The sequence below is a fragment of the Cajanus cajan genome, chromosome 11 (assembly GCF_000230855.2).
Source record: "Cajanus cajan strain Asha chromosome 11, NIPB_CcT2T_4, whole genome shotgun sequence".
Lineage (NCBI taxonomy): Eukaryota > Viridiplantae > Streptophyta > Magnoliopsida > Fabales > Fabaceae > Cajanus > Cajanus cajan.
Genome location: NC_138527.1, coordinates 3,820,699 through 3,834,241, shown reverse-complemented (window position 1 = coordinate 3,834,241; position 13,543 = coordinate 3,820,699). Strand labels below are relative to the sequence as shown.

At 27.5% G+C, this 13,543-nt stretch overlaps 1 protein-coding gene across 1 annotated transcript; it reads right to left on the bottom strand.

Annotated features, from left to right (window-relative positions):
* Positions 1 to 4,275: 4,275 nt before the first annotated feature.
* Positions 4,276 to 11,454, bottom strand: LOC109800286 (3-ketoacyl CoA thiolase 1, peroxisomal). Its single transcript, XM_029271559.2, has 14 exons — positions 11,245 to 11,454; positions 10,448 to 10,521; positions 9,474 to 9,558; positions 9,137 to 9,263; positions 8,235 to 8,333; positions 8,088 to 8,155; positions 7,902 to 8,009; positions 7,632 to 7,709; positions 7,418 to 7,550; positions 7,225 to 7,321; positions 6,026 to 6,149; positions 5,791 to 5,899; positions 5,468 to 5,551; positions 4,276 to 4,523 (listed from the first exon to the last, which is right to left on the bottom strand). The coding sequence occupies exons 1-14, from the start codon at positions 11,347 to 11,349 to the stop codon at positions 4,480 to 4,482; spliced, it is 1,335 nt and encodes a 444-aa protein (XP_029127392.1). The 5' UTR covers positions 11,350 to 11,454; the 3' UTR covers positions 4,276 to 4,479.
* Between the last annotated feature and the right edge of the window lie 2,089 nt (positions 11,455 to 13,543).

Here is a 13,543-nt window from a genome sequence, read left to right as displayed (position 1 = left end):
AATTACGAAAATGCCATTAAAAAAACAATAATAATAAAAATTTGGGTGTTACAACAGACACACACACACACAGACAGACACACACAGACACACACACAGACACACACACAGACACACACACACACACACACACACACACACACAGACAGACACACACAGACACACACACACAGACACACACACACACACACACACACACAGAGAGACACACACACACAGGCACACACACAGACACACACAGACACACACACACAGACACACACAGACACACACACACACACACACACACACACACACACACACACACACACACATATATATATATATATATATATATATATATATATATTATTCTTTGATAATCCCTCCCTTTCTTCTTCATTCTCTACTAAATCACCTCCCCCAAACATACCATTAATAAAGACACTTCCCCCACTAATAAATACATAAAGAGAATACTCCTTTTTATAACCATTTTTTGGTTTCCACTTCCAATTGGACCATTAAAACCCTTCAATTGCTTAAAAAATTAAGAATTTTTAATTTTTTTTCACACGGTTAGTAATATCTTCACACTTTTTCAATAATTGTCCACTTCATCATTTCTTCTTTTATTTTATTTTTTATTTTTTAAGAACTTCAACAAATTGGTAATCTCCTCACACTCTTTCATAATTACTCACTAATCACTTCATTATTTTTTAAAAAATAATTAAGAGGCACAAAGTAAATCTTTCCCTACTAGTTCATATAGTTTCATATACTTTATCTTTTAGTTCTTATAGTTTAAAATAAATGTTTTTAGTCTCTACTTATCTTTTTCAAGTTTTAAGTCCTATAATTTAAGATAGATCTTTTTAATTCTTTTACTAGCAATGTTTTAATCATTTTAATCCCCGACAATATTATTTTTTATCATTATTTTTTGTGTGCTGATGTGATAGAGAAATTAATTCATTTTTTTGTGTCTCATGTCGAATCAACTTTTATATATTAAACATGAATCTTTATCTCGTACAAGAATTTTTTAGAGACTTTTCTTCAATAAGAGAGTTTATAAGAATTTTTTAACTTATTATCTAATTTAATTTTTTTTATTTATCATAATGATTATGTATTAAATATTAATATTTTAAAATAATTTATCAATAACTTTTTTGTTACAATATAAATTATTTATCATAAATATATAATATAATTTATATGTTTAAAAATATTTATTCATAATAACTTTAAATATAATTTATATATTCAAACATAACAGTCATTTATATAATTTATTATAAATTTTAATTATATATAATAAAATATGTATGTGCATTGTACAAGTTAAAATTCTAATTTATTTTGACGTAATTATTTTAAATTAGATCTCTTGAAACTTCGTATTTTTTTTACCTTCATCTATAATGTCATTATTGAACATATTTTTTATAGGTAATATTAAAAAACACTAAAAGGATTAAAAAATTACAAAGAATTACAAAGATCATTCACTCAAAGAATTTGAACATATGCATAAGATAGCTTTTTTTTTTTTTTTTTCCATCTCGTATGAAAAGACATTTTATTAAAAAAAAATTGATTCACTTTCTTTTTAGTTCCGAAATTGAAGGTCTTCTATATATATAGGCACGGACGGATCTATGTTCTGTATAGTGGGGACACTTGCCCCACTATCATTTGATACACACATATTTTTTTTATTTAAAAAATAATATATTTTAAAAATAAATATTATATTTTAATAAAATAAACATATATGTTTAAATTATCATATGTATAAAATATAAATTTGGAGGAGATATTTATTTATTTGATGTTTGTCAAACTTTTGAAAGAGACTAATTCTCTTATGTGATAAAGAATATTCCTTAATACTCACATATATCCCCTAAAAAAATACTCACATATATAATGTAATATGTTAAAAAAATCAATTTTTGATAAAATAAAATTTGTAACATGCATGTTTATCTTTTATTTTTTTTATTTATTATATATGTCGATTAAAAAATCAAAATAGTAAGATTATATATGTTGATTAAAAAAATCAAATAAGAAAGATTAGAAGATTTATATTCTATTTAGAATTTTTATTATTAAATATATTTTAAAATAAATTATCATCTAAAAATATATATTAGATATTAAAAACATGTTTATATTATAAATAAATTAAACTTAATTTTTATAAAATTTAACATATTTATTTTTATGTTTTTATTAGTGTTAAATTATTATAAAGTAGATCTTTAGAATTGTAATTCTAACAAAATATTAAGAAAAAATGTTTATGGCTGATAAATTATAATATAATCTAGTCAGACTTAATTTATTTTCATCTTTAATTATAATCGTAGATATAAAACCTTGTAAAAAATAATTATGATATATTTATACTTTTAAAAATTATATATAAAATTTTTAATACTATAAATATATAAATAAATATTGCCCCACTATTTAAATTTTTTAGATTAATCAGAAAAACATATATTAGAAGACTGGTAAATTAGGGGGGACAAAGCATTTTGTTGTAGGTTTGCTTCTTTTTTCGCCTCGCAAAGAGATACAATAGACACTTTTGTTCTTTTGTACAATTGTTTTTCACGTGTGAGTTTGCACATCGACCTTTTTGGTTAAACACTTATATATATATATATATATATATATATATAATATAAATTTTTTTTATAAGTAAAAGAGATTTAAATTAAAGGGAGTACAAGGGGTACTCCAACCCGTTATAAGAGACACAAAGACATAATTAGAATCAAAGTTATAATAGAAACTATGAGAAATATAAACTCGGGTTATAATACCAACTTGTGTAACTAAAAGAACAACCAAGGACAGAACTACTAATTCACTTCTATGAACGCAATTTAATATTGTCCAACACTTCCTTGTAATCTGTAGTACCTTACTGAAAGATAATAACATTTCGATAGAGGCATAGTGACCAGATAACAGAAACCTAGACCACCCGCAAAAAGTGAGAATGTTTTATATATATATATAAATATTATATATATAAATTTGTCTCCTTTTTATGTAACATAAAGACTTTTTTTAATGCATAAAACGAAATAACAAATACCATTTCTTTTAAGATGTGTATATGTTATTTGCACAAATAAAAATGTATTAAAATATTCATACATTTTTCGAGTTTATCATATTGGCCATGATTTCATAAAATAAGCATTTTCAAACACTTGAATTATAACGCGAATAAAATACTTGGTTGTTAATAACCATTGGATGGTCTAGGAAAACTTTCATAGAACACTTCGATATTTTTTCAAGAAAGTTTTGGATAGATTTTTTTTAATCAAAGTTTTTATTATTAATATCATTGTTATTATCAAAACTCCAATAAAAATAAAGACTTTTATGGCTTTGGTTCCCATACAACATAATTAGTTGATAGTATAAACATATTTTACACTATAGATGTATATTCATTAAACTCTTAAATTAAACTAATCAAAATTGGAAGTATTCCTAAATTTATGTTTTGTTTATATTAAAAGTGAAATATAAAGGAAAAGAATTGGAAAGAAAGAAATAAGAATGATAAAAGAAAATTGATATTTGAATGGACAAAAATAGAAATGAAAGTAATAAAATAAATTTTCTATATTTAATTGGATGAGTATTTTAGATAACATGATTGTATTTCAAGTCCGTTAATGTATTAAAGAAAAACATGACAGAGAGGAGAGATGTCACTAAAATATTCTTAATCACTAATATGATGTTATTCTTTAACGACTTATATATTTATTAAATAATTATCTTAAATAGTACAAGAATTAATGTTTCTCAAGTCACGGAAGGATAACATTGCATGTTTTTAAAAATATTTAATTATACTTTTAATCTTTTGATTTTAGAGTACATATATTTTTAGCCTTTCAAATTTAAAATGTGTTTTTAATTTTCAAACTGTCAAAAATAATTATTTTGATTCCTCAAATTAAAAATTTATCTTTAGTCTCTGATTTTAAAAATAATATTTTAGCCACTAATATCATAACTGATAGCGATAAATTGAAAGAGATTAAAATAATATATTATTATTATTTTTTATATTTTAGAGACTAAAAATACAAGTTTTGGGTTCATTTCATTTTTGTGTTTTCCTTGTTTCATTTTCTCAAATATATATATATATATTTCGTAAGTGATTATCTTACAACCAGGGCAAAATTAGCAAACTCATGGTTGTTTCTTCTCTCTTCTTCGAGTCTTTTATTAAGCATCAGATGGAAATAAAGAATTGCCTGGTACAAACAATTCTATCTTTGCACTCAAAATATTTCATAGCTGCAGCAATAGTCATGGTTATAATAAATGCTTGCGATTTTTTTGGAACATTTCAATCAGAACTTAATTCAAGACTTCTAATGATATGTCTAATATCAAGCATTATTATTTTTTCTACCCATTCTAAACTTGTACAAACCTTCATCAGTCTCCCCTTTCAAGTACAGCAGCAGCTCCCATACCTGACCCTGAAATCATGCACATTTCAATAATCTTAGAGGAAACAAATTACGCTCTAAACTCTCGCATGCATGCACAATTTATCTGTTTGTTTTCTTGTGGTGTTTACTCACACTGTTTTATTTCTGCTCCAGTTTTAATTTTATTAACCTATTCAGCAAGCTACTTTATTGACTACTAGTGTCTCTTGTTTAGCCATCTTCTGTGTTAGCTATATATCTACCATCCTTCTACTAGATTATTTAATCTAATGATGACTCATAATTAAAGAATGACTTTTAATGAGAAAGATGTTTAATATAATGTTAAGAAATTATACAACCATGAGTAATTTTATATATTAAGTTCATTATATGAGAAAATTATACTCTAGGAATCTTAGATAATATATTTCTCATTATTATTATATTAAGTAATTTCTATGAAAAAATTTAGAAAATATATCCCAATCCATAATGCATTCAGAATTTTCTAATAGTAATTTTCTCTTTTCATACTTCCCTTACTTGGTCTCTAAAGGTTATCCTTTTGTAAAATCAATTCTCTAACTTCCGTAACTATTTTTTTAAAATTATTTATCTTTAATGTCAAAATTACCCTTAATGAAATGAGAAGAGAAGAAATTAATTCTAATAACTTAAACATACTAAACATATTTTTATTAAAATCATTCCTTAATTATGAGTCATTATTAGATTAAATAATTTAACAGCTACTAGTTTCAATTACAAACAACTACAGTAAAATTTGCCATTTTTCCCTGCAAACCTTGAAAAGAATCTTAAAATTTATCCCCCAGCATTCCAATCATATGCATTTGCAACAACTAAATTTGACTTCATATAAATAAAGACTATATACACTTCACATTTTACTTATAATTTTTCTCAAATAGTATTCAACTGTTTTACAGGTATGTGTGAGATGGAGAGAGTCCAAAAGAAGAAATCACCTATGCACATTGAGATTACACCAAAGCGACAATCCTTGCCACGTCGTTTCATCTCATTCAACAAAGTTGCAACACAGCGTGCACCTGACACGAATTGGTAGCATGTAAATTCAACAACAAAGTCAGCATTAGGTTCATGATAGATTAACAGAATTAATCTACATGAGTAAACATGTTATAGTAATATTAACATGTTACAGTAACATAAACATGATACAGTAATACAAATATTTCTGAAAATTTTAGCTTTTCTTCTTCCACTTAATAAGAAAATAATAAGGGAAAGCAAGATAAATTTCTAACTTGAAACATCTCAAAATCACCTGTAGCACCCAGAGGATGTCCAAGAGCAATGGCACCACCATTGACATTGACCTTTCTGGGATCAAGTGCCAATTTCTTGCAGGAATAAACATACTGAGATGCAAATGCCTGCAGCAGACCATAATATTGCCAAATGCTCAGTACAAGATTACTTGAAGTTGAAGTTAGACTTTGCTGTGGAAATATATGCAATAAAAAGTAGTTCTTGATTATAATGACTTCTAAAACCTTTACCTCATTGATTTCAAATAAGTCAATGTTGCCAAGCTCAAGACCAGCAGATTTCACTGCAGCTGGGATTGCAAAAGCCGGGCCAACACCCATGACTGAAGGATCTACTCCAACAGCGGCAAAACTCCTGAAAAGTTAAATTCACTTGTGAGATAAATTTCAAAATTTCAAATTAAAAACATATGCTAGATTTCATCTTAAAAACCAATTGACACTAACTGAAGTTGTCCACCAAATATATAAGTTGCACTTAAGAATTGAGGCAGGTTATATAAAATTTTCCAACACACGCTCTCCACATAGATGGATTATAGACTATGATACTATGTTAAATTTCATCTATAAATCAATCAACATTAAGTGAAGTTACCCAATAAATATATAAAAAATAATGAGTCAGGTCGTATTAGAAGCCTGATTTCAATTTAGGTCCATGTTTGAATAGATTTCCAAGTAATTATGAGTTACAGATTTCAAATATCCTTTCAGCATATAATGCTGTAATATAAAAAATGTGAAGCACATGGTTTCAAGATTTGATTATCCTTTATTAAAGCAACTTTTTCAGACAAATTACCTAATAAGTATCTCCTTTATATAATTAGGAATATTTCTCAATGTAAATAGCTTTTTCAGCAGGATGCCAAATATATGTATTCATTGTACAGTAGTCCTGCATCTGCATGCCTATTTGTTACTTTCATGTTGAAATACCTAAAACATACTTTCAGGAAACCGATTTCATTTCTAAGACTTTCTTGGAATTTGTCGTTAATTCAAATTACTAGTTCAAAGTGCAGCTTCTATAGAGACATTGAGAGTCTATTTAAATAAACTTCTCCAGTAGCACTTATAGGTGAAAAAAATAGGTGGAATATCGAAAATGAGTTTTTATATACGTTAAACTAATTTTTTGTAATTTATAAGATGCTCGAGAAACTAATAAGAAAAGGTTTTTACAAATTAGCTTATGAAAAAAATTATTTATTTTTTTCTCCTATTTTTCTTTCTTTGAAGTACTTGCAGAGAAATTTATCCAAACAGGTCCGAGTTTGGATATAACTAAAAGAAATCATGTACTTCAGGGCTAAGAGCAGGTGGTGTGCATATTATAGGATGCCTGCTGGTTTCTGTCTAGATTCACATCTGAAGTGACTTGTATTTAAGAACAATTTTTTTGATTATGCATTATTATTGTGTACCTAAAGATTCCAAGAATGGGAAGCCCCCTTTGCACAGCCACTCTTCTCTTCATGAGGAGCACAGCTGCTGCACCATCACTAACTTGGCTAGCATTCCCTGAAATTGAAAAAAGACAGATCCAAAACAAGCATATTCACAAGGTAGAAGATTTCCCCAGAGTAACAAAATTAACAAATAAGATTTCTTTAGTACCTGCTGTTGTGGACCCATCTTTCTTGAATGCAGGCTTCAGCTTAGCCAAATCCGGTAAATTTGTGTTTGGTCGGATACCGTCATCGACAGAAACAACAATTTTCTTCTCCACTCCAGTTTTAGGGTCTACAATCTTCAGAAACAAATAATTAGTAGTATAAAAATTTTAATACTGCAGGGAAATTCATTATAACAGTTCATGGTTGGTACTAACCTTGGTAGAAACCGGAATGATTTCTTCTTTGAATTTACCAGCTGCTATTGCAGCTGCAGCACGCTTGTGAGACTCAACCTATTTATACAAATTAAAAGTTTATGCATATACTAATAATCTTTTCATATATACAGTTGGAGATCTCACATTAACTACTAATAAGATCATATAATCCTCACCTTACAAATCGTTTTAATAAGGTTGAATTAGGCTCAAACTTACTTTCTTAAGATATACTTAGCATATTAAATACTTTTGTGTCATACTTACAGCAGCCTGGTCTTGCTCTAGCCTTGTCACACCGTAATGCTGTGCTACATTCTCAGAAGTGATTCCCATTGGAAGAAGACAATCCCGGGCTTGTGCAAAGGTTTCTACCTATTGATATAATGAAAACTCAAGCCAAATATGTCTCAAAGGAAAATGTGAACATAAAAATGTACCACTTGAATGTACCTTTGGGTTAATTTTGCGAACCCTTGAAATATGATCAAGTGTCATACACTCCAATCCAGCCCCAATACCTGTGTCAAATATTAGGAACATTAGTCCGAAGAAATAACAAGGCCATGGCATTTTAGTAGAGTCTAGATTCATTCTGACCAATGTCATAGAACCCTGCTTTTATATAAGCAGCTACATCAGCAACTGCCTGAAGTCCAGATGAACATTGCCTATTGACAGTTCGAAGTGGCACAGTCTCTGGTTGAAAATTGAAGAAGATCCATCAACATCATACCATATATTAGAAATTGCATTAAAATATATTGGTAACATGAGGGGGATTAAAACATCAGGGAAAACTCCATCAATGAACTATGAGCAAATCACATAAGTTTATAGATCTTTCTCACTTACATATTACTTAAGATGCTCAGTTCTATATTAGGAATATAACACTTGTACTCTTTGTTATTTTGTTAGTATGAAAGCTGTACCTTTAGTATGACAGCTGTGTTTTTGTTTCCAATACTTAGCTACATTTTTTTTGTATTTAGCTTCCTATATAAGCTTTCTTTGTACACCGAAATGTAACGAGAAATATTTTCTCAGTCTTAATATGGTATCAAAGCCTGATTGAAGGTAATGTGGCAGCAAAAGTCAAGAATCCAAAAGATCTCAATGATTGATAGTCAGGTTTTGAATCATGGAGAACCTGATACTTGTTATGCAAAACAGGGGAAGGAAGACGACTAAACAAAAAAGCAGCTGTGACAACACATTCACCTCAGAAAGATATGGGGACTTTAGACTGAAAATACAATGCTCTTGCAACATTGAGCAAATGTTGATGCTTCCTTTCAACAACAGAATTCTGCTCTGGTGGAATTCCTAATACTCTATTCAATGTGAGACTCTCGTTCACATACTTGTACACCAACAAAATATACACTAACTAACATAACCAATAATCATATGAAGTCACCTCATGAGCACTTCTACATTCAGTGAAGTCAATCAGCAATTTCATATAAATCATGCTCAATGAAGACTACAAAATGTACCTGGGAAACCTGCATAGAAAGCAGCCATTCTGCACTCAATTGCTCTTTCTGATCCAGGAGCCAGTACTGTACCCACAACTATGTCTCCAACTTCTCCTGGGTCCACATTTGTTTTCTCTATTACAGCCTATACAAGAACTCAGTTTAGAAACTACAGAGGAAAAAAAGAAAAGAAAGGAAATAGACCACTGATCAACAAAAGTAGCTCAAAACATTTCAAGGTTGAGACATGTTCCAATCATAAACCATTATAAATGTTCACTAAACCATTTTTTATACTCGGTAATTTTATTTACAATCTTTTTTCTATTAACCAATTAATTAAACAAAGAATTACCTTCAGAACTGTGGCAAGGAGGTCATCTGGAAGGGTATCCTTAAAGCCCCCACGCTTTGCTTTGCAAATGGCAGTACGATATGCACTAGTTATTGCAGAGAAATTAAAGCTAAAGGTTAAATAATGTCATTAACAAAATCAATGAATAGATAGTGGAATTAGTCCCTGAATGATATTCAATTAGCCAAACTAGTCCAAGTCTTTGAATGATAGTAGAAGCAAAATTAATTATAGATTTATTCAATTATTCATGAATCTGTATTTCCTCAATGAAACTAATCTTTGACCTTAGGGACTAATTTGTCAGTCAAAATACACAATCAGTAATTTGTGGACCATATGTATATCAGAGACCGTGGATGTAATATTTTTCATCTTCTAAGTAGGGGTGTCAAACTCAATTTAATATGATTATTTATTTAAATTTGAATTCAATGCGATTAAGACCCGAAAATAAATGCTATATGATAAAGTCACCCTATATTTTGAGTCTATTCAACATATATCTTATATTTGAGACAATTTTGTGTATGACTACTATAACTAACCAATTTGTTGACATAATCTATGAATCTTAACATTATATAGTTAAATAGTTAAATTATAAAAATTTAAGAAATATACAACTATAACTAAGGTATATCTCAAGATAATAATATTAATATAAATATAATATCATATTATTTAAAATATTATCTAGTAAGACAATAAATTATGTTATTAAAATATTTTTTTTCTTCAAAGAATATATGACATTAAATCAGGTTGAGCATCCAAAGTATATCCACTAATCTAAATACGTGAATTTAATCTCTTAAACTCCAACCCATCAAAATACTGGTTCATGGAACAGACAAGAGATGAACATTCCTCCTTGTAAGAACCAACATTATATTTGAAGTAGTGATTTGATTATTACTGCAAATAACGAATTAGAAATGACAGAATAGGATCATTTATATAGGCGAACTTACGCTACAATCACCACGTCATCTTCTGATACACCTGATTCTCCATGTGAACAACTCCCAGCAAAACAAAATGAAGCCTGACAAGAATTTTGTAAATTTTCAATACATTTCAACAGATAAATTGAAGTAAACAACAACCACTATGGTCTGTAAATTTGAAAACTTTTGTCATGCATATTACTTTCCGAAACTAAAGAAAATGTAAAATTTGAAAATGCATATTTCACGTTAATCTAAAACTTAAAAAAGAAATGTTCCCAAGGTGATAATATTGATTTATAAAACGATAATAAATAATTAAATTTAAAGATTTATTTAATATTTTAGAAACTAGTTTTAGATTTCTTTATTTTATTGACAAACACAACTGTGTCTTCTAAACTTAAGGATTAAAATGAGTGTATGTTAAAAGAAATCGTGTGATGAAAAGAATGCATATGTTCACGAAGTTTATCCAAAAAGCCTACGTAACAACTTCAAGTTAAAATTAACTTATATATAAAATTAATTTATACAAATTCTCTCATATAATTTCTCTATAAAAGGAAATAAACTTCTCTATAAACTAAAAAGAGTTTATGTTTAAGCTTATTAATAATTTTTTTAGAAGCTAGACAGAGGTTGAACACACTAGCTTATGAAAAAGTACATTTCACTTTTTCTTTTTCCTAAGTGTTTATAGATAAGTATATTGGACCAAACTCTATAATTTATCCGATACGAATAGCATGAGGTTAGGAAAGAATCAAATTCGTGGCCTCACAAAAGAAATTTAAGAGAAAAATGAAAGACCCACTTACAGTGAGACCTGGAGATTGATGTGTTTGAGACGAAAAGATTGGATTTGAAGAGTTGGGTTGAAGATGTTCAAGCAACACTCTCTGTCTTTCAATTGCTTTCTCCATGTTTCAGCAACTCTTTCTCACTGACTGTGTTGCAGCAAAGTGAAACAGTTATATAAATTAAAATAATTTCTCTCTATAAACAAAATAAGAGAAGAGAAGAAATTGACTCCAAGAGCGGTCTTCATTGATTAAACTTATTTCTTCAGCACGTGATAAAATAAAAAGGTAAGTATATTATTTTTTATTAATTGAAATTAATTTATGTATCTTAAGTTAACTTGAAGAGTTAGAATGGAGATTTTTTTATATATAAAATTTAATTGCATTAAGTATTTTAATAATTTAAGAGAGATATTTTTTTATCCCACAATATGTGGTGGAAACATGCTGATTGCTGAGGAAATGCACTACCAAAGTTCCTCCGGGCAACGTGAATAACGAGACCACCGACCAAAATGAGCTTCTACAACGTGATTAACAAGAGTTGTTGAGCAGAAAAAACAAAAAATAGTTGGGTAGGCTAAAAACTCTAAAGAACAGAAAATTGAAAGCATGTAAATTTGATTATCATGTTTATTTTTTCTGGTTAAAATATTTTTTTAGTTTTCTGTAATTTGACTTATTTTATTGTTTTTTTTAGTATTTATAGTTTAAAATTGATATGTTTAATCCTATATTTATTTTTATTATTCATTTTAATCTTTATAGTTTGAGATATTTTTTTTAAATCTTTATATTTATCTCTTCAAAAAAAAAATTTAGTTTCTATTGTTAAATTTTTTTTAAGTCGTTTCTTTTGTTTAGTTCATTGCTCCCACATAAGATGGAAAAAGAAATTGATATACGTGTAGGATTGATCCTAAAATTTTATTAGAAGACTAACCATTCCTTAATTCAAAAGTAATCGATCAAGTGCATAAGCTCTGTGTCAATATGGATTGAGACATTATGAGAAAATTCACAAAGAGTAATTTTAAACAATTACTACCATTTATACGAGTAATAAAGTGTTTTTAACTCTCTTTATTGCTTGGTAATGTATTTTTATTACGATAAATGTCTTTCTTATCAATCTTTAGTAACATTTGAATCATTATATAATCTTGTTACTAGTTACATGAAGTCGAGTTATATCTCTAATTTGAATGTCAAAATATTTTTACAAGTAGTACCCACCAATGATGGATCTAGAAACTTTAGATAGTGAAAAAAATATTTATTCATATATTTGTAGTATTAAAATTTTTACATATAACTTTAAAATCATAAATATATATCATAATTATTTTCTATAAGTTTTTATATTTACGATTATGGTTATGGATGAAAATAAACTAGGTCAAACTAAGTTATACCATAATTTAGTAGCCTAAAAATACATATCCTAAGTATAACTTATTTATCTGTCATAGATATTTTTTTTAATATTTGGTTAGAACTACAACCTTAAAAGTCTACTTTATTATAATTTAACACTAATAAAATATAAAAATAAATATGTTAAATTTTATAAAAATCAAGTTTAATTTATTTATGATATAAACATGTTTTTAATATCTAATATAAACTTTTAGATGATATTTTATTTAAAAACACATTTTATAATAAAAATTCTAAATAAAACATAAATCTTACAATCTTAACTATTTTGATTTTTTTAATCAACATATACAATAAATAGAAAGTACAAAAGGTAAACATGTATGTTGTAAATTTTATTTTATAAAAATTGATTTTTTTAATATATTACATTATATATGTGAAAATTAATATATATATATATATATATATATATATTATAATTAAACTTTTAAAAATTTGGTTTGTTATAAAAAAGTATTTTTTGTCACATATAAAAATTAATCTCCTTCGAAAGTTTGACAACCATTAAACAAATGGACATCTCTAAACCTAAGTTTTATACATATAATAATTTAAATATATATATATTTATTTATTTTATTAGAATATAACTTTTATTTTTTAAAATATACTATTTTTTATAAAAAAAATATGTATGCCTAAAATAATAGTGGGGGCAAGTGCCCCACTATTATGTATATAGATCCGGCCCTGCCACCCACTTAGGCTGAAGACATATCGAACCTATCATACCCTTTAGAGACTAGTTTGCTTATTTCACAATAAGTACATTTGGAACTCACCATAGGTTCATGTTAAATTTCCTATGGTCTCACTGACTAAAATAGATAGGGACAAGCAAATCCTTAGTGAAGAAAGTATAGGTTTCAAA